The sequence below is a fragment of the Callorhinus ursinus genome, unplaced genomic scaffold, assembly GCF_003265705.2.
Source record: "Callorhinus ursinus isolate GAN/ISIS: 27379988/994484 unplaced genomic scaffold, GSC_fseal_2.0 scaffold2, whole genome shotgun sequence".
NCBI lineage: Eukaryota > Metazoa > Chordata > Mammalia > Carnivora > Otariidae > Callorhinus > Callorhinus ursinus.
Window position 1 is genome coordinate 33160120 of NW_027397064.1, and position 24478 is coordinate 33184597.

Genomic DNA, 24478 nt, shown 5'->3' on the forward strand with positions numbered 1-24478 from the left:
GGCCAAGCTCTATGCCAAGCACACTTATGTTATCTCTTAGAATCTTCACAATGGATCTCTGAGATCAGGATTATTTTATTCATAATAATTTTAAAGCAGGGGGACGGGCCCTGCCAAGTCACACGCTGATAAGACGGCATGCCAAGAGAATACTGGAAGGGCGATGGCGCAAGGTGTCTTTTCTACAGCTTCCAGGTGACGTCATCCAGGCAGCCTGTGACCATGTTCTGGTTTAACACAGCTGTGGAGTTAAGAAACATGATGGGCTTTGACCTCAAGTGGCTGGGCTGTTATACCTGACAGACCTCTGGCTGTACGCTCGGGGATGGTATGCCTTAGGACTCTTCTGAGCTTGGGATCAGGGTTGGAGAGAAAACTTAGGGTGATGGTAGCTTCAAACGCGCACTAGACGCCAACACCCTGGAAATTCACTTAAAGACAGACAATGCCAAACGAGATAGTCTCTGCCCTGAGATGTGGGACAGAAAGCCCATGCCCACCCAGCAACACTTGGGTGGCTTGGGTAAAGTAGACCTTGCATGGCGGGCGTTAAGGATGGCTCTCTAGCATGGACGAGAGCAGAGCAGAGTGGGGAAAGTATGTGTTAAGACCCATGGTACATTTTTTTTCTGCTCTAAAGGACATGACTGAGACGAGTGGCAAAACCTGAATAAGGTCTGTTGATTAAGTAATTGTATTGTGTCGATGTGAACGTTCTGATTTTGATAACTCTTTAAGTAAGATAATGTTCTTGCTCTAAGGAAATACATACCAGTATTCAGGGGTAAACCAACATGTAACTTACTCCCAAATGGCTCAGAAGAAATGTGTGTGTGTGTGTACAGAAAGAGAGAATGATTAAGCAAGTGTAGTAAAGTGTTAATAATCGGGGAATCTGAATTAAGAGTAACTGGGAGTTTCTTTAATGTTTCTGCAAATTTTCTGTAAATTTAAATTATCTCAAAATAAAAAGTTACAAAAATTTTATTGGAAAATTCAAATCAACTATTTTCTAAGAGAGAAATTTCATTTTAATTACACATATACATGATGGAAGGAAGTCTGGAAGGAAGGGAGGGAGAAGTCAGAGAAAGGATGGAAGAGAAAGAAACATGGGCTTTGGAAATGCTAAGAAAAGCTATCAATTCGATGACCAGCTTTATCACTTAGTAGCTGTTGTATGACTGTTCAAGCTCTGCAAGCACTCTGAGCCTCAGTTTCCCAATCTGCAGGGTGGTTATGGGCAGGAAAAGAGATAACGTCGTATAAAAACTGCGGCCATGATGGGGCAGGTGGTCAGTGCACAGTATAGGGGGCTGGGCCTCCCACTTCACCTCTCTGCTGTGCTCTACACACACACACACACACACACACACACACACACACACACCCCAGACACACACACACACACACACACACACACACACACACACACACACACCCACCCACCCACCCAGACACAGAGGGAAATGCATGTGTGAATGAAGTGCCTGTTCTCAGCTGATTTCTAGGTGATTTCTGAAAGGCAAAGGTAGCATTAAACTAGACAAGCTCATAAGCCTTCCGGGCTGCTTCCCCCTCCTCACTTTTTTCAGATAGCTTTACCTTCTAGAATGTGATCAACCACTTTAAATGCTTCATCCACATTTCCATATTCCAGTTTCCTCTCTGGTTCAAAGAAGGAGCTGTGCTGTATGGCTTCCTGGACAGAACAGAAAAGTGAGGCTCTGTAGGCTAGAGATGCAGCCCTCTGGCCATAGCCACCCTCAGTGGGGCATCATCTGAGTCGGGCCAACATTGCTCCTGCTCTGGAATCCCATGCTCTTCCATTCAGCACAATCCCAGGGAAGAGCTAAGAACCAGCCTTCAGAGAGACTCCTCACAGAGCCAATACAAATGTGCCTGTCGAGTCAAAAGAGAGTATGCCCAGGAAAAACCCCAGCATGTAAGGTAGTCCTGGAATGGAACTAGTATTTTTCCAGGAAGACTGTACTGTTCATTCCACAACCCACTGTATGAAGCTAAGGCCACACAGCACAGGGGTTTAGAGCTTGGACTCTGGACCCAGTCAGAATTATGTTCATTCTCTCCATTTACTACCTGTTTGACTGGGGGCCTATTATTTCTTCTCGCTGAGCCTCATCCGTAAACGGAGATACAGCTGTGCACACAGCTCCAAGAGCATTGTGGTGTGGATAAAATGAAATGAGACATGTAAAAAGCTTACATGGCATATAATAAATGCTCAGTGAGTGCTAGCCGAAGACATTCCAATGATAAGGATCATGGTGGACCTGCCAGCCAGCCCACGCCCCTCATTTGGGAGGACACGCACAGCGTTTGAGCAGGGCAGTAGGGCAGCTGGGACTCCACCCCGGAGGTGAGATTCCATTACACGCCCAGTCTGGGTATGTCAAATCCACTTACACACTGGTCCTATTGGCTTCCTCTGGGTGCCTAGTGAAGGGAGACCGTGTGGGTACACGTCATCAGGGAGGTAGCTACAATCATATAGGCTGGTTTCCTTGGCTATTCAAGGAATTTATCTTGCTGTAATCCCTGTGTCCCCTGGCAAGTGTGCCACCCCAGCTCCTGCCACCATTACCTACTGTGGATTACTGGCCATCCATGAAAGTCCAGCCTACTGGCAGTTAGGAATTATCCTAACTCTGGTTCCCTCTGGCCACAAGGAGATGTTCAGACCTACCAGCATACCTTACAGGACTGTTGTATTGTGATCCTGCCATTTCCCCCACTCCAAGAGTGGGTTCATTTGTTTTTACCACCAGCGGACCCAGGTTCCCTGATGGAGGGTTTGTTGTTTGCTTCTATTTCTGACTAGCTGTGTGACTGTCTGACCCGTCTTCTTCTTTCCTCATCAGAATAAAGACAGTAACAATTTTTCCTCACAGGACTGTTGTGAGTGTTTAGTGAGTTAATGTCTAAAACCTGCTTTTACCGGTAGTGAACTCTGTGTAAGTGTTAGCTATGGTCATGCTGTTGATCATGATGACTGATGGGAGATTATGGTCAGGAGCATATTTGTCTCACCATGGTCATCAGCCTGATCCCTTGAGCCAAGAGTTTTGATGGAGTTTCCCCATTCAAACTGTTAAACATTCTAGAAAGCATTAGCTTGGTTAAACCTCAGTGCTAGTGACAGAGATACATTTATTTTTATCCTATTTAGGTTGATAACACAGTTCCTTCTAGAATGAACTTATATGCCTTTCTTATTAATCTAAGATTCAGATATTCCAGGTTGAAAACAGAAGTTAAGATTTATAAATCCTATTTTTTAAAGTTTAATCGTTTTCCACTTCACTTGCTGCTTACTTTTTGAGTAACTTTGAGACAATTTCCCAAATATTTCTTGGTCAAAAAAGTGATTAAAAAAAACTGTAATGTGTACAGAGCTGGGCACATTTCCCTGCTAAAGATTTTGATTAAATCTACTCTGATCCAGTTGACTGACCTTGGAGAGCTTGAACTCTGATGAAAAATGTGAGGTAGCTCTCCTCCACATGTCAAAGTTTGGTGTTTGAGGCTGGCATTTTCTGGCAAACAACTGAGGATCTGCCAGGTGGAGTGAGGGCAGGCGAGGAGAACGGTGGCACCTGTTTACTTGTTTGGAAATTCATTTGGCTGGCAGGTGGGGGCAGGGAAGAGAAGACCCTTAGCCACCAGTACTGGGCAAAGGACTGTAAACAAAATTTTGATGAAGTATCATGTAAATACTTTCTTATGAAAAGTAATTAAGGAATTATTTCTTAGTTAGAAGTACCTCTAAAACAGAATGCTGGGGACTGAGTGTATAAAGCAGGCAAATGCAGCAGGCAACATCTGACTAAAAAGGGAAGAGAACATTGGAATCTGAAACCGGCCAGGAAAATTGGGGAAGCTTTATCACTCCTTGACTCCAGCTTAACTTCTGTATGTTTGTCTTCTTGACATGATTTTATTTTACTTTTAAAACACTGAGAACACTATCCAAAAACAAATGCTATGTTTCTAGGAATAAAGCAGCATGATAGGAAACACACCAAAGCCAAGTTCTTCTGGAGACACTAGTCTGAGCCAAGCCAGTTTCTCATTCTCTGCCAGAGGGCACGCTAGTCACCTAGAGAACAGCTGATTCATTTTGTTGTGAAGGTAATGTATTCCCAGAGTCCATGGAGTCTGTCTGTGCTGAATCTAATCTATTCATGCTGCTTTCCCAACGTGCATGCTTTCATTATTTAGTAAATTATAAGAACCAATGAAATGGATGCAGAAGAACACCCTATCATTTCATGGAGATGAGTCTTATAATCTCTATAAATCTCTAACTTCTTTCTAAAAAAACAGGATAGAAAATGCAATTCTCCAATTGGTGTAAGTGGTCAAAATACCGACAGGCATCACAGGATTCTATTCCTCATACTCACTTAAGATATGCACTGAAGAATCTAAAGAGTGTCTCTAGTATTTGCTGCACAGAGCATCTTGCTGATTCCTGCACACCCCCAACAAAGTCCGGGTGCCGGTGAACTCAGGGCCCCGGACACTGCTGCCTGCCCATGCAGCACTCCTCTCACCAGTCCCCTTCGGGGGTCAGATTTCTTTTTACGGCCCCATCCCCTCCTACCCCACTGTGGCCCATACACTTCAAAAGAAATCTAACACCCCCCACCCCCCGCCCCGGGCAATAACCAACAGGTCCGCCATTCCTCTGGCTAATCATTCATTCAGAGATGGGTGTGTGACCTCAGTGGCCTGATAAGGCTGGATCTCAGGACTGGAGCCTGGAATGCTGGGACAATGCTGCTCTCTCCTGCCTGGACATGGACAAGAAGCTCCTGGCTGCCATCTTGTGACTGCAGGGGCTAAGGCGTGGACTGTGGGCAGCAGAGAGGAAAGGCACAAAACCAGGTTCTTTGCCAACACTGATACAGTCCAGGGCCAACAAAGCCCCTAAGTATTGCACATCACTTGGAGTCAGATTTTCTTTCCTGTCACTGTAGGCGAAAAGCATTTTAACGGCTCCACTGGGGAAATGTGCTCTTCTGACCCCACCCTTGCACTCATTACCTCGATTGTCAGGATCAGTGGCTGCAAATCTTGGTAGACAACCTTCACTCGCTGAGCCGCTCGCTTTGCCTGGAGCTCGGACTCTGCGATCACGGCGCAGATGAGCTGGCCCACACAGGACACCTACAACACAGACAGACTTCTGTGCTCAGGGAGCACAGATGCCAGGCCCCCGCCTTTCATTCCTTTTCCTCCTCCCCGCTAGCACAGAGCCAGACATACAGTACAGAACCCCTTCACATGTGCAGTGCAGCTGTTACAAAGGCCCTGGTGAGAAAGCACATTTGTCAGAGCTGCCCTGCTGACCCTAGTGCTGGAGGAGGCCACTGACAAGACGTGATCCCTGGCTGACCCTTGAGCTTGATGCAGGCAAATGGAGGCTCCTCACTCCTTCCCTGTCCTTAAGACTGTACGGTTTCCACACTAGGAACTGTTTCAAGGATGGAGCCTTAGAGTAAGGTGTGGTACAGACCATCTGGATGGCCCAGTTAAGGCCCCCACACATACAAACTGGCAGATGGGTGCAGAGATCTACTAGTCTTGTGGCTGCCTAAGATAAGCCTCAGAAGCTCCCTTTCTTATCCAAACCACTCCCTACCAATCTGGAGGGGTCCGCCTCTTTGAGCGGTTTCTTTTCGCCCTGTGTGGGTGGGCACCAACACCCAGGCTCCAGGGAAGCTCAGGTCTTTGTGCTGCCTTCCCTGGCAGAAGTGGCTGACGAGGGGCAGGAGTGACTGTTACACAGCAGACTCAGGCTCCAGGCCAACGCACTGGGGCCCGAGGGTGGGGGCAGGGCCCGAGGAGAGCCAGTCACTTGGCTTGACCTGTGGCTGCCACCAGGATCAGGGCCATCCTGGGAGGAAGCTTCTGGAAAGGGAGGACCTGAAGGTCATAGCCCATCTCATCAGACACGACAGAGGGAGAAAAGGAAAACACAACACTGTTAGTGAGCAAATCTCTGTCCCAAACCTTGGTGGCGCACAGGCTCGTCCTGAAGACACTGAGCCTGTAACTAGCCAAGACATAAGCAAGCAGAGAGCATCCGCTTCATCGTTTCACCTGCAGGGGGCGCAGGGGCCTAAGGAGTTCACACAGGCAGAAAATTGATGGGAACAAAAAATAAGGCTCCAGAAAGGGAAAATAGGACTGGAAGAATTCACCATGACTGCTCCGTTCTCTCTCACCTTAAACCATGATCACAATTCAAATTTAATCACTCATTTTAAAACTGACTTTAAACTATTAAATCTTTTCTACGATGAGCACATAGTTTTGTCATCAGAAAAAACTGTGGTAGTAAAAAAGTTAAATCTAGCATACGTGCGGGCACGCACACCCACACCCACACACAAAAGTATGTTTGCTGGGTGTGGATGGGTGGGGACAGTGGGGAGATAAGTGAAGAGGAAAGCTGAAATGTTGACAATTGTTGAAGCTGGGGGATGGGTCTATGGGGATTCATCGTACTATTCTCTATTTTTATATATGTTTAAAAGTTCTACAGTGAAAGATTTTTTAAAAAGATTTATTTATTTGACAGAGGGACAGCGAGAGAGGGAACACAAGCAGGGGGAGTGGGAGAGGGAGAAGCAGGCTTCCCGCTGAGCAAGGAGCCCGATGCGGGGCTCGATCCCAGGACCCCGGGATCATGACCTGAGCCGAAGGCAGATGCTTAATGACTGAGCCACCCTATAGTGAAAAGATTTTTTTAAAGGCCTAACTTCAAAAAGGAATTAAACTAACAAAGGCATTCACGATGGTTCCACGCTCCACTCTGCACGATGTCTGGGTTTGCCCCAGTGACCTGGCACACAGATGTGCCCCTGAGATGCTCATCATCAACATCGGCACACCTCCCAGCGGAAGTACTATCGTGCAGCTCAGAAAGGTTTTGCTTGTTTAATTAACATTTGGCAAATTCTCACTGTCTTCCGCAAGCCCCACACAGCCCTGCCTCAGTCATCAAGATTTCATTTTTATCAACTAAATCAGCCAGCAAGAGCCAGAAGTAGGGACTCTGTTACAGGAGGAAGCTCTTTGGTGTCAACACTGAACTGAGAAGCCTGAGTTAGGCAGAAAACCTGCTGAACACTGCCCTTGTTGCATTTTCTGAAAACTTAAGTCACAATAGCCAAATCATTTTGAATCATCTGCAACTTTTAAATGGCCACAGTGCTATCACTGTTCCTCTACCCTGCTACATGGGAAGCAGTGTGAGGACTATGCAAATGAATCAAACATAGGGTCTCACTCAAGGACTTTTATTAGGTAGGGGAGATACATAAGACAAAGGAATAAATAAGTAAGCTTAATACAAAGTTGAAGTGCATTAAAGGTCCGCTTCACCTCCTCTGGACTTTAAGCTCTGTAAGGGTAAGGACCACCTGGGTCTTATTCAGCTATGGTGGCCAGCCACATTAGATGCTCACTTAAAAACGCCTCTTGAATACACGGCAGTATACACGAATGAGTCAGACCAAGTTCAGAAAGGGAGACAGAATTCTCATATTAAAGGATAAGAAAAGGGGCGCCTGGGGGGCTCAGTCAGTTAAGCTTCCAACTCTTGGTTTCGGCTCAGGTCCTGATCTCAGGGTCATGAGATTGAGCCCCACATTGAGCTCCGTGCTGGGTGTGGAGTCTGCTTAAGATTCCTCTCTTTTCTCTCTCCCTCTGCCCCTTCCTCTCTAGTAGTAAGATTACTACTAGAAAATAGGAAAACACCAAGCATCTTTTATAGAGCTCGTCAACTTCTTTTCTTATGTGGAAAATGAATATATTTGAGTTCATTCACCATTAGAATATGGTGTTTCAAAGAATTATTGGAATCCTTTATGATGTGCCAAACTTGAAGCCATCTTTAAGAAAACAGGCAATGCCATTAACTGAGGAAATTATTTTTGAAACAGAAAGCAAAAATGCCGTACCTCCTCTGTCCTCAGAAGTTCCTCCTGTTTGGTTAAAATGCAGAAGGAGTTTACGCCACGAAGATGTTCCTCAGTCACAATGTCCACCACGCCAGGTAGGCTGAGAGCTTCTGACAAATCAATAGACCTAGATGAGAACACACAGAGCAGGTCCTCAGAGAAGCCCCCAGCCTGAAGACCATGGAGAACATGCTTAATTGGAGAATAAGATATTCGAGTGGTAAGATACACCCAGCTCTAATAGTTCTTGCCAGACCATGGTAACAAATTCCTGGGACAATGAAGCTATTACTTGAACTTGAATGAAGCTGACTTTGAGCAATGCAGGGGTTAGGGATACTGATCCCCTACACAGTTGAAAATCTGCGTACAATCTTTATTCCTCCAAAACTTAACTACTAATAGCCTACTATTGACCAGAAGCCTTATTAATAACATCAACAGTGAATGAACACATATTTTACATGTTATATGTCTTATATACTGTATTTTTTTTACAATAATCTGGAAAAAAGAAAATGTTTTCATAGTACTAGCATTAAAAAAAAAAAAAACCCACACACAAGCAGACCTGCACAGTTCAAACCCGTGTTGTTCAAGGGCCAACTGTATCTGGAGGGACAAATTGTAGTAAATCCTACATTTTGATCTAATTTCCCTTCCAATCTGCAATGGATATTGCCAACAAATAGCCTATCCTCTTTGTACCATTACTTATCACTTATGTGAGTTGGACGAAAAGGCAATAATTAATATCTAATTAGGAACTTCATCACTTACACAATCTTAGCATGAGCTCTTGAACTTGTTACAAAAGACAAGAAAAGTTCCCGGTCCACTGTAGGCATGTCGTCACAGTAGATGGCTTCACCCGTGGCATGTTTAATACCAGACAGATGCATGATAGGATGGCCAATTGGATCTTGAGGAAGCTGCTTTGAGTCTGGACTCTGTTTAATCAGTAACCAACATATCATTTTTATAATCATTTTTATAATATTATGCACATCTCCCATAAGAGGGTAGCTATGCAATTTACATCCAAGCCAGAACACTTTTGAAACTGAAAATAGTCACTGTTAATAATAACACCAGGACAATAAGCCTATTTCAGTAATAGAGTAGGCAGACTGGGATGTATAGTCATGATATTGTTCTTACTTTTTTCCTCCTTTTTCTAAATATAGAACACAAATATCTCTAATGCAAATTCCATTTATGTAAGTAAATGAATATAAATATTTCTTCCTAAAAATGTAGAATTATATCCTCTTGTTAATGCTCCCATATTTCTTTCAATTTTATTATCAAAATTATTTTACCATTGTATCTAAGCAATGGCATATATAACGTTTTTCAGAAGAGCATGATGATATCATGACTGTGTTTTATAAAATATTGAGGGCATGCTGTCATGCTCTATTCCAAGTGAGGAAGTTAAGAAATAATTGGTAAAACTCGTAACTTAGACAATCTGATAAAGAATGAAGACAGACGGACCTGCATTTTGAGGAATGATTTACTAATGTTACTCTTTCTTAGAGACCCATGGAATAAAATGTCTTGCTACTGGTTCTTTAAATACCTTAAATATGTTTCATTAACCAAAGCGGACATTAAGAAACATGATGTCTTCCCCAGTATTTCAAATATGAGAGAGTTGTTAGCTTTCCTAGTTGGCTGGTTATTGGGAGAAGACCTGGACATATGAAGAAAGAGGGGTTAAGGGATAGGACAGAGACCAAGCCTGGAGCCCAGCATGAAGGCTATGGCTGCCAAGGGGGCTGGTGATGAGAGTTTGGTGGCGGAAATTCCAGGATGAAGATAACTGAAATACTTCCCCGATGCCCTCCGCTGCTCATGGGACTCAAGAAGCGTGGTCCTGGTTCACTGCCGACCTACTTGAAGGACTCAAAAAATAAATCTTTGGCTTGAGAGACCAGAGGCTGTCCAGGCAGCGGGCAGGCCTAGAGCATCATGAGGGCAAAGGAGAGTGGCACATGTAATTTGGAAACATGTTCAGCATTTTTACTGGTTATTGGGAAAAAATAAAAACCTACTGTCTTCATAATATAAATGACAGTAAAATATCAGCCAGGAGACGGGAGCAAGATGGCGATTCCGGGCAGGCAGTATGCGCTTATCTTGCCAAAGAAAGCACAGCAGCTGCACCCTGTTTTGCAAAAACCATCAGTGTTTGGGAATGATTCTGATGATGATGCTGAGACCTCCGTGAGTGAAAGCCTTCAGAGGGAAGCTGCTAAGAAGCAAGCAATGAAACAGACCAAACTAGAAATCCAGAAGGCCCTGGCAGAAGATTCCACCGTATATGAATATGACAGTATTTATGATGAAATGCAGAAAAAAAGGAGGAAAATAATCCCAAATTGCTTTTGGGAAAAGACCAAAAGCCCAAGTATATTCAAAACCTACTAAAAGCAGTTGAGATCAGAAAAAAGGAACAGGAAAAGAGAATGGAAAAAAAAATACAGAGAGAAAGAGAAATGGAGAAGGGAGAATTTGATGATAAGGAGGCATCTGTGACATCTGCCTATAAGAAAAAACCGCAAGAGAGAGCTGAAGGGGAAGAAAGAGAGAAAAGGGCTGCTGCACTCGAAGCACGTTTGGACATAACCAAGCAGAAAGATCTCGGTGGATTTTATAGACACCTATTAAATCAAGCAGTTGCTGAAGAGGAAGTACCTACATGCAGCTTTCGTGAAGCCAGGTCTGGGATAAAGGAAGAGAAATCAAGGGGTTATTCTGATGAAGTAAGTTTGGAGAACAGAATACCACGTGAGAAATGCAGTCTCCAAACTGTTGTGCAAGCAGAGGAAAACCCAGATGCAGACAGTGACTTTTATGCTCATAGTGAGGATGATGAAATGGAAGAAAATAATAAAGTGAACTGCAGAATGAAAAAGGTCACAGAGACCTCCGAGAGTGACTCCAAGCATCAGAGAAATCAAGCGCACTCACGGTCTTCTAGTGAAGAAAGAGAGCATGGTACCAAATGCCACACAAAAAGGTCCAAGTCAGGAGTTCAGGAGAAAAGGGAAGATCAGCACCAAGGGAGACAATCCAGGGATCATGAGAACTATTACACTGACCGTGGTTTCCGAAAAGAAAAGAAGGATTCTCAGAGGCACAGAGAGGTCAGTCACAGAGCTTCTCACTGGAAGAGGCATGAACACGAAGATAAACCGAGGGGAAGAGACCAAAGAGAAAGAAATGACAGAGATTGGAAAAGGGAGAAAGACAGGGAGAAATACTCCCCAAGAGAACAAGAAAGAGATAGACCACGGAATGATCATGACCGACACAGTGAGAAAGGAGGAGAGAAGGAAGAGAAAAGCAAAGAAAAGGAAGAGCGTATGAAAGCAAGGAAAGAAAGAAATGAAAACAGTGGTAAGTACAGAGATCGAGAACGAGAAATAAGTGTTCAGTCTTCGGAAAGAAGCCGAGACAAAAAAGAAAGCAGCCCAAATTCTAGGGCAAAGGATAGGTTTCTTGACCAGGAAAGATCCAATAAAATGAGAAATATGGAAAAGGACAAAGAAAGAAACCCAGAAAAACCCACCAGTTCTGAAACATCCCTGGGAGCAAAACACATACTCACAGAGGGAGGCCAAGAGATGGGCAGAGAACAAGAGAGACCACGTGAGGTGGGGAACAAGTTCGCAAAGCGAAGCAATGAAGAGACTGTAATGTCGGCTAGAGACAGGTACCTGGCCAGGCAAATGGCACGGGTTAATGCAAAGACATATATTGAGAAAGAAGACGACTGGTAACTGCCCAGATAGAAAGACCTGTGGAAGCACAAAAATTGTAACTCCTTGACCATGCTGTGTGAAGGCACAAAGGAGTGTGTTAACAGTGGTTGGGAGGGTGTTTTTTAATATATTTTCAGAATTCATTTTTGGTTTAAGTAAAAAATAAGTCCTTTTTTCTTGAATGTTGAGTGAATTGATATATATATTACCAATACCACATTCTTGGTTGTATTCAGGCAACTTAAAGAATGTTACGTCCCTATAGTTACTTAATGAGGAAAATGGGCTCCACTGTAGCCATTAAAAAATAATTCAAACAACTCCCCTAATAATGTTGGTTTTGTTGCAGGGAGGTGTTAGGTTTATAAATACTGTATTCTAGATAAAAATATGGATTTGAGGGGCTCCTGGGTGGCTCAGTCTTTAAGCGTCTGCCTTCAGCTCGGGTCATGATCCCAGGGTTCTGGGATCGAGCCCCGCATCAGGCTCCCTGCTCCGCGGGAAGCCTGCTTCTCCCTCTCCCACTCCCCCTACTTGTGTTCCCTCTCTCACTGTCTCTCTCTGTCAAATAAATAAATGAAATCTTTTAATTAAAAAAAATAAATAAAATAAAAATAAAATATCAGCCAAATGTTGACTGACAACTATATGCAGAAAGTAGAGTGATTTCTAAAATTAACTTGGTACACGACACATGTGTGGATGCTATGAACTTACTCCTTTCTCACACAAAATTTACTGTTTTACAGTAAAATATACACTTACCCATAGGCATACTTTTAGTGTCCATATTTGTTTCATTTAAATGTAAACTTCAATTTTGTAATTACTAGAACATAATGCACAACTAGAAAGCAGAAGATTATGAAGAAAAATAATTTAGGACTTGACCCAGGCACCGTTAAATAAAGATAGACATTAGGCCATGAATGTAGGCAAAGAGGGAAACTGAGAGGAAATTTTACATATGGGCGTTCAGGCATGGAAGGGGATCTGAAGCAGCTCCCACATACACCAGCCCCAGTGACACAGCTCATTGCTCTGTCCTCAGGACCAAATGCTCTCAGCAGGCCTTTGGTCTCTCTCCTTTGAGAAGCTGAGATGGCGATCAAGGGAAAAAAAAATGTTATGAGTGCTCCATCAAGTATGGTTTTTTGTGTTCCAGATGGTGAGGATCAACTCCCTCTGTAAATACCCACAACGTGTCATGCTAGGATTCCGTGGCGGGCTTGCAACTTGAACATTTGAGTAAAAAATCACCCACATTTTTTTTTTTAATCCTAAGGGATTTTTTTTCCATCCTGAAGAGCAAAATTCCAGGTAATTCATAAGCTTAAACATTAAGGAAACACATCCTTAAGTACCTGTGAAGGCTCTGGGAGTTTTCTACAACATAATACTTTTTATTGTCAATAATGAAACACATCATAGCATTGAAAAAAAAAGCCTTTTGAAATCCTGCTAGGTGAGGCCTGAGAAAAGATTGAAGAAAAATCCCAAAATATATCTTTTTACTAGTCTATAATAAAAAATGCAGCTGATTATTTTAGCTGAAGATATACTTTTTTTTTTTTTTTGGTAGTTAGTTTGGGTGAATCTACCAGTGAAAGAGGCTGTACCCGACTCCTTATTTCTGCTTGTTATGTGGCTGAAGGGACCACAGAGGAATGAATTTGTCTCTTCAAAATGGTGATCTCCTGAAACGGTGTCAAAATACTTTCAAAGGAAATGAACTGATTTGGGGAGAAATGTTTGTCATGAGAGCTGAAGATGCTCTAGCAATGCAGATATTTGTGTGTGTGTAAAAAAACCACAGGAAAACAAAAAGAAAACTCATCTCTGTGGGAGATAAACTGCTTCCAAAATTCAGTCTTGCACTCTATAATAACAAGCTCCCTTTTTTGACTATCTACTGTGTGAAGATTGTCACTTTTCTATGGATGATTTGAATGCCCATTAATTTGTTGTTGTTGTTCCTTTCAGAGGTTTATTCCATCGTGAAGGTAAGGTTAGGGTATTCATAAGCTGAAGGTTGCAGCTTCCATATTTTGCAGAATACCAGGAAAGATTGCAGCTTTTTAAAACTTTCAATATCATCACTTTCAATGGAGTTTGGTGTCCTTAAATTTTTGAACATCCTGAACCTAAAACCTCAAGAGATATATACCAACTGCAACGTTCATTATGACATACCGTCCCCAGCTTTTACAACTAAATCCAGCAATAGATTCAATGAACTGATGCTTTCAAAAGCCTCCTCATGTTCTTGACTGAATAAAACTCTCAAGGTAAAGCTTCTTGATAATAATTTCAAGGAAAAACACATCAAATCTTATCCAGTTTACCAACAGGATGACTTCAGGAGGCATTTTTATGATGTTGTGGTGGAAAACTCCATTTGAAAGTCATGAGGAATTCTGTTCTAATAGCTTTCATTAGGAGCGCTTGAATAGCTCTTAGACCTTAGTTTGATTCAAACTCTAAATGTAACTCACAGAAAAGATACCTGGAGAATAGAGACTGGGGAAGCAAACTTGTTTTTTAATTTAAATTCAATTAACCAACATACAGTACATCATTAGTCTCAGATGTAGTGTTCAACAATGTATCCACTGCATATAGAATTGTTTATTCAAAAAAAAAAAAGTAAATCAGTAGCTCTTTTAAAAAACCATTACTGCATTTTCACCAACCTCCAAGGGCTGTGTTTCCTGCTCCTCTATAAATGAAATCAAAGCAGCCCCCAGCCTTGACACAGAATGTGACTTTGGTTGTGCTCTGGCTTCCACAACGCCAAGGGCAGAAAGTGTATGGCAGGCTAGCCAGCTCATGCCTGTCAGTGGTACAAGGCCACAGAGTCAAACAGACGAACTTCAAGATCAAAGAAGACATTTTTTTAAAAACTGCCATTGCTAGTTTTATTTTTCATCATAATTTTTCATTAAGTTTGAAATTGTAATTAACACTATGGAAGGCTGAGTTCACCAGAAGGGGAGCTAGAGCTTAGAAAGCTTGAGAATCACTGTGAGGTTAGTGGAGTGTCCAGGTGAAGGAGTTATAGGCCAGGCCCTTTGAATTAAAAAAAAAATGCCACTCACCTGGTACTTGAATGTACTGCAATGATGTCTGGAATGAAGATCTTCTAAAGCACTCTCATACTTGTCTGCAAGGCTAGGATGGTGAACAGGGTCCTGAAAGGTAGAACCGTTATAGATATTTAAAATAGGCCCGAATGGTCTTGGTAGGGAGGCTACCATGGTTCTTAACAAGGAACTCTACTTGGAAGTCTAACATTTAGCAGGTACTTGCTCTGCGCAGAACCCTGGGGGTAGCAACAGCTCCCTGACCATCAGGACACATGCTCTGGAAGGCCCATACCTAATACCACACATTATGAAGCACCAACTGAATACAGATCACTGACTTGCAACATCTTTATGTTTCTTATGATCCTCTCATATGCTTTCCTAAATGATTTGAGGACTTACAAACTAATAAAACAGGAAGATAGGAGCTAAGTAAATAAAATGGAAAGGAAGAGAATATTCAAGCCGGAAAAAAGTGAGAGCCAAAACACATCACTGCGAAGGAATGTGAAACTGTGTTGCACCACCTGGTCAACAGGGGAGGAAGGAAAATGCAGAGGGCTATATGCCTGCCACAACTCCACAGAAGGAAGCTGCCCAGGGTCCTAGGAGGAACACTTTTGGGAACTGAGAGAAATGGATCACTGGGTCTTTATACAAGACTTTCAACAGTATACGTAATGATTAGTTTTTACAATTAAAAAATTTTAGTATAAAATTAAAGCCAACAAAGGCTACTATTTTTAATAGAGCAATATTGACTAGAGGAGGTTGAATGGAAGGCAAAAGACTACAAGGTAGAAGCTTTAAGTGGTATCACTTGATTTACCCAAGAAATTGTATTAGTTTGCTATTAATTTGAAGAGTCTACAGTTGACTTTATTTTTCCTCCTTTGATTGCCTGGTGAGAGTATGTCACTTAGACACTGTCAATCTTCCATTCTCAGAAACTGGATACAACCCTTTTGGTTCTTAGTTGACTCCATCTATAATAAAAAAATACCCTCAGAAGCAATATTAAGAGAAAACTTTGTGACTTTTATTAAAGGGGTCATACCGCTTTAATTTCTATACCACATGAAGACTGTTCTTGGCTTCTAGTCTAGTTTGGTCAGCTGGTTGTAGCATGGGATTAATGAGGCCAGTATGCTTCAAGTTCCCTTTGGGTCCAGAAAATTTATTCAGAGAAACCCTTTTAGCTGTGTCCTCCCTAGCCAACAATCTTGTAACTGTTTGGCATGAGGGAGACCAGTAAAAGAATGCCTGGGTGATCACTACTACCACCAAGACGACTACAAGGCAGTCTTCCCATGTACCTCTGAAGCGCTAGGGACCTACTGAGCCCTTTTCCTGTGATGATCCATTTCACAATAACCTGTGGAGTGGCTGCCATCATCATCTTATAGGTGAGAGAAATGAAGCTGAATCCAGAGAAGAGAGTCAAATGCGTGAAGGTGACCCAACAAGTGGGAGAGATGTTCTACTGAAAGTATGTTCAAATCATGAACGTGGTCGTTCCATTTACCATCCTCTTCAGAATCTGTGACACTTCCAGGTAGAACTTGAAGAGGAAGCTGATGATGAGAGTCCTCTTGAATTCCACCCTCCCGCCCGGAGCTGAGCCTGGAAGGGTAACTTCGTCCAGAACCAGCCTGCAAGCTGCATCCAGCATCTCTTCATTCCAGGGCCTATGGGAATCAAAGAGAAGACTCATCACCTCACAGGCTCAGCTCGTGTGTGAGACAAATAACGACAGTGGAATGCAGGGAATAAGAATAAAAGCTCCACAGCTGGGCAACCCACGTTCAAATCACAGTCCTTGACTCTCAAGGTGTCTGGCCCAGGCCCACCACTTCCTCATCAGTAAAAGTAGAATGAGAGTAGAACTTACCTCCTGGAATGTCATGAGAAAGAAATGACAACTTGTGTTAAGTCGTTACCCCAGCAGTAACTGACCCCTATATCACTAGAATATTTACTGCATGCCTGGTCCTGTTGTAAGCACCTTGTATATATTCACTCATTTAATCCTATGAGGTGGGGATGATTATCGCCCTTTGACAGAGAAGGAAAGGCTCTGTAAGGTTAAGTAAGCTGACTGCGATCACACAGTTAATCGGGGTTGACTGAGTTCATACTTTTAACCATTCCTCTTTGTTTACCTTTGAAATGGTAACTGATAACCCAGTAAATGCTCCAGAAATATCAGCTATTAGTATTATCTATAGAAACAAAAGTCATGTAAGCAATGACTTTAGCCATTTATTATAAAACAAACTCCCACAGTCTATTTTTTATCGTGGTAAATTATTCTCTCATGGTAGAAAATGCGTATTTTCTTATTTTGCTTACTGTGTCTACTGTACAATTGGGAGATGGGGTCTCTCCCTCTTTCCTTCTCCGTCCCTCTGCCCTCTCTGTTACACACACGCACACGCGCACGCGCACACGCACGGGCGCGCACGCGCACGCACGCACACAGACTACATGATGCCCACTTCAGAATTCACTCTCATCAAGACACATGGAAATCATCATGAGATTGTACTGGAATCCCATGCCATTCAATAGGAAGGTAGTGAGGCTTTTTCTTCTTGTAACTGTGTGCTACCACACACAGAGCTGCTGCAGTACTTGGAGTCTGAGGACAGGATGCCATACCTTCCGGCGAGTTCCTGACAGGAATTCTTGGCACAGACAGTGGTCGGACCGACGCCTCCATAGGAGATGGATAACTCTCTGATGATGCCACCCCCTTCTCCAAAAAAGACTCTCATTCCCGAATTGACGATGGCGAGAGCATTCTGTTGCCGCTGGGCTTGTCGGAAGCCTGACACAAATTCCCACTAAAGGCGAAAGTTAGGTGGCACGTGCAGAAATACAGTGAGTGACCACGATGCACGAAACAGTTTATGTACGCTGCCTCTCAGGCCCTCGTCACACTCTGTTATGGGCTGCACCATGTCCCCTAAAATTGCTGTGTTAAAGTCCTAACCCCCAGTACTCCAGAACGGGACTGTAATTGGAGACTCTGTCTTTAAAGAGGTATTTACATTAAAATGAGGTAATTATGGTGGGCTCTCATCTAACAGGATGGTGTCCTCACAAGCATTAATTTGGACATAAGCAGGGAAAACCATGGGAAGACACGGGAGAACATGCTCATCTACGAGCCAAGGAGAGAAGCCTCTGAAGAAACTGATCTTGCTGACATGTTGATATCAGGCTTCTAGCCTTCCGAATTGTGAGAAAATAAAGTTCTGTTGTTTAAGCCACTCAGCCTATGGTTCCTTAACGATGGCAGCCCTAGCAAACTACTACACCCTTCAAGGCAGGCTTGATTATTCCCATTTTATAGATGAGGAATTTAAGCCTCAGAGTGCTTTGGTAGTAAGTTCAGGTCACAGATCCTGAAACCAGGATTCAGTCTTGAGTCTGAATTCACTTTGAGTCCAAAGTCCTTCCTTCCCCTAAGTTCTATTGGAAGTGCTTTTTTTTTTTTTTAGCCTCTTTCAAACCCCAAGATATAGGTAGAGAATATTTTCAAGTCTTCTTTAGGGAAAAGCCTTATGGGTCAAAGAATTTATAAACATCTATAGGGAAGTAACTTCAGAGTTTGGGTTAGGTAGAGACAGAAACAGAGAGAGACAGAGAGGCAGACAGAGAATGGTTGAGACAAAGGTCTCTTGATTCTAGGAATGATCAGGGAACGCATAACACAAGTAAAAAGTACTCACAAATACTGTAATCTCCCCTATAAATAGTCAACACCTTTTCTTAACTCACCATGTGTTGGAATTAACAAGCTTCAGACTCACAGTAAAAGCACGAGACTGAAAGGACATTCTCACCTTCCTCGAGTGGGGTATGTTCACTGAGATTAAGACCTCTTCAGGCTTCAGATCTGTGCTGGGGCACCTTCTGAGAAACTCCTCGTTTAAAGGAACCTGTCGTTTTCCTTCTGTGGAAAGAAATGACACTTTCCTGGAATCTGTTCTGTTAAACAATAAAACTTTGGGAACAATTCTACCAAATATCTGATGAAACTGGTTGTCTGGGAAAAAAAGTGTTCTTTCTATACTTAGCAAATATTTCCCCCTACAATGGCATCTTGTGGCTAGGTCCCAACTGTGTTGTTGTTATTGTTTGCTTCTTTGCTTGCTTATAAGTAAAAGTATCTAGCAGAGTAGTCCAGAGATCACATAGAACAGGACATGAACAGTCCTCTTCCCAAACAGCAAAATTCATTCTGAGCTTTGTAAGCAGGCAGTAGATATTAATATCCCTCTTGATATTCTGATCAAGTCACTCAACAAACATGTATTGTTTATAACCAGGAACCCTACTACATTCAGTAATGAATAAATAAATTGCCTTTAATAAATGTATACTAGTGAAGTGCTGACTTATTTTTTTTATATCTTTCTCCAGCACCTAAAGAATTTCTGTTCTCCAGTCAATACACTGGGGGAGGAACCACTTAAAGCTATAATGTAGTATGACTTTAGGATGAAAGCTAATAAGCTTTTGATGTTTACATTCACATCACAAGATATGTTTCTCATCATATGATTGTTTTAAAGGGATGTTACTTGAACATACAACTCTAAATACTAACCTTCCTCCTTAAGATAATTTTGTGGTTTAGGTGATATGAAGAGTAGGTATTTAACAATGCAGGTAATAGAAGGCTAGTCCATATTTTTAAATGAAAATAAAAACAGATTTATAAGGGACCAATTAGCAGTAACTATTAACCAAGTTGGAATAACAGAAATATATTAAAAGCCCTGGACTTTGTTCAAAAACAAAACTCACATAAACACAGAATGGAGCCCAACCATTTTCAACAAAAAAAGGTCTGTAGGCTTCCATCAGTGAACAATTAAGTATGAGCGCACAACATGACAGGGGTGCCACAACCCTCCTGTACCACCTGGAGAAAGTCTTCAACAAAGGGGCTCTGTAGTTCTCGACAGACTTTAGTTCTCTCTACTACTCAGGTCACAGCAGGACACTAACCAACAAAGCATGGTCAATGTTGGGTGACCAGTACAGGAAAATACCTAGCACACGGCCTCAAAAGAAAGCGACGAAGACATTGGAAGTGTATGGAATTAGGAACAGACTAGGCAAATTTCCAGCATCCAGAAAGGTGGAGAAAATTATTAATATTACAAAGAATAGTCATTTTCAAAACTGGACCTCCTGCCTCCCCAGAGGGAAAAACGGGTAAGAGGAGCAGGTTTAATAATCTCCAAGAAGGAGTTGTCACTTACTTTTTGATAGCAAGTTGAGGGTACAGTTGCCCACGGCCAGGAGGGGATTCAGATCTGAATCTAGGTGCCTGCTCACGATATGGCCCCCTAAAGACTTTTTAAAATAATGAGTTATTTTCAATACCTTTTATATAATTATAAAAACACAATTGATAAAGTAAGGATTAAGCAAGGTTTTGGAGAATTATTATTTTTTGTCTGTTCTAAAAGAACAAAGAATGTCATGATTTGTCAGAGAGAGTCACGTAAGACATGTATGCCAGAGTTTACCATCATCAAACACATACAGCCATGTTCCTGATCTGAGATCCAGCCAGAGTTCCCAAATGCTTCAAGAGAGCTCGGTACATCTGTGTCTTCTCCTCTGGGAGGTTCTGGATTACTTCACCCAAGATGTACTTCACCTGAGTCAGGCTGAGGCCAGCACCTAAGGTCAGCTCTGAAGTGAAATCATTTATAAATAATGCAGTGTGATCACTGCTGACCTGTTAATGTCATTAGACCAAAGTTACAGACATGGGATCTTTTTCCTGGATACTTGCTGCTCTGCTTATTGATGGTAGTGGTGGTGGTGGTGATGGAGGCAGTGGTGGAGATTATGGAGGTGATGGTGGTGGTGGTGATGGAGGTGATGGAGATGGTGATGGAGGTGATGGGGCTGGTGATGATGGTGGTGGTGGTTGTGATGGAGTTGGTGATGAAGGTGTAGAGGTGACGGAGGTGATGATGGAGGTGGTGCTGGTGGTAGTGTTAATGGAGGTGATGCTGGTGATGCTGGTGATGAAGGCAGAGGTGGTGGTAGTGATGAAGGTGATGTAGGCTAAATGTTTTTACTATGCTGAATGCTTCACAGAATCTCCTTGAAGCTTAAGAAATCTTTGAGAGAATAGCCCTATTTCACTGATGAAGAAACTGAGATTCAGAACTCAACTAAGTTCTCACAGCTAATATGCGAAATAGTCAAGAATTAGACTCCAGAGCAAGACTCCAAACCCACATTTATATTACTTCTCATCATTGTCATTAAATCAATTTCCTTTGTGGGAAGAGATGAGCCAGTCTGTAAACTGCTCAATATATAAACCTGCTCTCTTAACTACTGTGCTTCTGGAGAGCAAAGACTGTGTTCTATTTATCTTTATCATCTATCCAGGACTTAGCACAATACCCTTCATTGAACAGTTGCTACATTTCTCTGATAAGGCAGACATAGAACGTTTTTCAGTAGACTATTCAGACAATTAGTATTTCATGTAACTATAGAGAATTCTTCCCTGGGTCTCCTCCAGAATGTTATCATTTTTATAAGGAGAGAATCTCTGTATATTATAATTAGGAATAATTCTTTTTCTGCTTGTCTGCTGGACAAAGGACATAAATTGATTAATGAATGTGAACTAAGAAAACAGGGACCATAAGAACTCACCATTATGTGAACAGTTTGCAAAATTCAGTTCTTCAATTCCATCAGGAGAAATTATAACTGGATGAAAGACACCCTTAAATTTCATATCAGGCCCTAAGGATTAGAAAAAAAAATTTTGAAGTTGTGATTAAAAGCAATTATCTTTGGGTGCCTGGGTGGCTCAATCAGTTAAGTGTCTGACTCTTGGCTTTGGTTCAGGTCACGATCTCAGGGTTGTGAGATTGAGCCCAGGGTGGGACTCCGTGCTGGGCGTGGAGCCTGCTTAAGATTCTCTCTCTCCCTCTGCCCCTCCTCCCCTGCTCACACAGTCTCTCTCTCTCTCTCTCAAAAAAAGTGATTATCTTTAAATACATAAAAATTACAGATCTTTCCATTGGTCTGCTCATTGCCAAATCACCCAGAGACAAGCCAGATGGACTTCCACTGAACTCGGAGGATACTTTGAACTCGTCAGCTTGAAGTCTTGGCTGACTAGTATGAGAGGACTTGTGGCATACTCAAAATTCTCTTTGGGAGGACACTGGGAGATTCCTCAAAGAAGTAGGCAGTCAAACTGAGTTCACAACAGACATAATAGAGAGACCCAGTAACTGCAGTGTAAGAAAACCATTTCATATCTATCAAGATACCACCGAAAAAGGAAACAAAGAGTAACTTCAAATATGAGCCCAAGATCAATCGCCACATGGAAAGAAAGGACAGCTGTCACTGGAACTGCTACTTCTGAGTTGTTATGAAGCAGATCTCCTGGGTGCAACTCTATGCACTGCTCTGATTCTGGGCAAGAGGAATTTACTTATCTCATGGAAGTTGTGAAAGTCTCTTGAGCAACCCTGAGGAAGTCAAGTCTAAACAATTAAAAGTGTTTTTCAGACTGTTTTTCCTGAGAACATGTATATATGAGGTTCTTTCCTCCAAAGTCCCTTTCCTCAGTTCCCTCATAAGAGGTCCCTGGGGTTCTACGTACCTACAGAGGTGTTCCCCATGACAACAGGGGCCTGAGGATAGTTGAATTTAGCTTCTAGAAGTGCCGTCAGGGTCGTTGGAGAAATCCATGTCATTCTATCACCACTAAAAATCCTGGTCCTTTGTGGTTGTTTCTTAGCCATTATCTGTTAAAACAGCAAGAGGGATTCAAGATCATCTCATGACAACATTTTCACCTGTTTCTGCCCCATTTTGATAGGAAACAGAGAAAGGAAATGGAGATCTTTTTAAAAAATAAAATAAAAGTGACCTAAAAGTAAAACTTTACTAAGGACTCAGAGTTCAGATTAAACATATAAAAATATTTTATTCCTTCTGGAGACTGTTCTCCTATATCTACCTTTGCTGCTTTTATATCTCAAAGGAATTTATTTCAATATTTAAAAATATCTTAATATGCTTACTTTTGTCAAACCATTCTATGGAAGAATAAACTTCAACAAAGCTGGAAGTAGAAAACATATCTACATTTATAAATGTTGTGATGACATTTTCTTATAGATACAATTTCTTGCTTTAACAGTCAACTATCCCCTCATGATGGCTCTACCCTCATTCACTCATCTCTGCCTTAGTCCCATACTATTTAGACCTTGGGTTAAGAATGGCAGATGGCATTTGCCAATCAATCACCTTCTGAAAGGATCCATAAACAATACCCTTCCTAAACATCTCACCATGAATTCCTCTATAATGAGCTCAACTTTGCCTTACCATTAGCTCTGGAGGAAATATCAATTCTTGAGTTGGATCCAATGGCAGAAACTGCTCTTCTGAGAAGAGTTTTGCACTTGTCTTTAAAAAAAAAAAAGAAAGTAACAGGAGTTATTATCATCAGACAACTCTAACTACTTTAAAATCTTTGTGGAATGAGGTCAGAAGAAGAAAGACATACAGCAGACAGAAAAAAAGCCAACTGGCCAGCCACACTCTCTGGGTTCTAAGTCAAGGGCTCTAACACAGACCTGGTTACTAGCAACTCAGTGCAGATGCCAATGGTCCTCCAAAGCTCAACTTCCTGAGCAAACATTTTCTTTGCAGTCTGGGAAAACAGAGGAGGCACCAGCAGCTGAGAACAAGAGTGTTTCCCCAAATTGCCACCTATCACTTCTCCCTCTGCCAGTTCTTCCATTTCCCTAACGTCTTCACTTTGCTTCTAGCTCTTGAAAAAAGACTTGAAAAGCTTTTTTTAAAAACAAAACAAAACAAAACAAAACAAAACTAAGAGACATTAAGCGATCAATGTGTTTTCTCTCCTATGGATAGTTGTACTTGACCAGAATAATATCTGGAATGAAGAATAAAGTTGTTAAGACAGATTTTTTTGGGGGGGGATGAAGATTGAGAATGGGGGGGTACATGTTGAAATCCATCAAATGAGTCAAGTTAGGCAGCCATTTATTCTTCCTGAAAGTAAGTTGGTTCTGTTCATGTCCTGAGAAAGCCTTATAAAAAATTTACATTTCACTGACCTTATTTACTTCTTCAAGTTCTGGTAATTCATTTATTCCCTGATCCAGATAGCAAACCCCATTTTCTTTACTTTGACAGCAGCCAGAAGTCTAGTGGGTGAAAAAACAAATAATCGAGATTTTGTTGCTGATTCTACTAAGTATTTTTTCAGCTTTCTTGAGGTATAGCTGACAAATAAAATTATATATTTAAAGCACACAATATGGGGACTCCTGGGTGGCTCAGTCAGTTAAGCATCTGCCTTCAGCTCAGGTCATCATCCCAGAGTCCTGGGATTGAGCCCCACATCGGGCTCCCTGCTCAGTGGGAAGCCTGCTTCTCCCTCTGCCTGCCGCTCCCCGTGCTTGTGCTCTCTCTCTCTCTGACAAATAAATAAATACAATCTTTAAAAAAAAAGTGAATATGATTGGTTTTTTTTTTAAACATTGTATTTATTTATTTGACCGAGAAAGAGAGATAG

At 42.1% G+C, this 24478-nt stretch overlaps 1 protein-coding gene and 1 pseudogene across 5 annotated transcripts in view; one reads left to right on the forward strand and one right to left on the reverse strand.

Annotated features, from left to right (window-relative positions):
• Positions 1–24478, reverse strand: part of LOC112807663 (aldehyde oxidase) — a 78938-nt gene that overhangs the window by 33769 nt on the left and 20691 nt on the right. For all 5 annotated transcript variants that reach the window (XR_012374672.1, XM_073880292.1, XM_073880287.1 and 2 more), the window contains 14 exons: positions 24018–24107; positions 23260–23340; positions 22526–22670; positions 21559–21651; positions 20420–20571; positions 20133–20226; positions 18705–18814; positions 17515–17699; positions 16379–16541; positions 14866–14958; positions 8775–8944; positions 7995–8121; positions 5071–5193; positions 1606–1702 (listed from right to left, as the gene is read on the reverse strand). Coding sequence is in view for 4 of the 5 variants with exons in the window: in XM_073880292.1 (XP_073736393.1) it covers positions 1606–1702; positions 5071–5193; positions 7995–8121; positions 8775–8944; positions 14866–14958; positions 16379–16541; positions 17515–17699; positions 18705–18814; positions 20133–20226; positions 20420–20571; positions 21559–21651; positions 22526–22670; positions 23260–23340; positions 24018–24107 (1723 nt within the window). In the remaining variant the exon portion in view is untranslated. The remainder of the gene's footprint in view (positions 1–1605; positions 1703–5070; positions 5194–7994; positions 8122–8774; positions 8945–14865; positions 14959–16378; positions 16542–17514; positions 17700–18704; positions 18815–20132; positions 20227–20419; positions 20572–21558; positions 21652–22525; positions 22671–23259; positions 23341–24017; positions 24108–24478) is intronic.
• LOC112836219 (nuclear speckle splicing regulatory protein 1 pseudogene) lies at positions 10098–12256 on the forward strand (annotated as a pseudogene).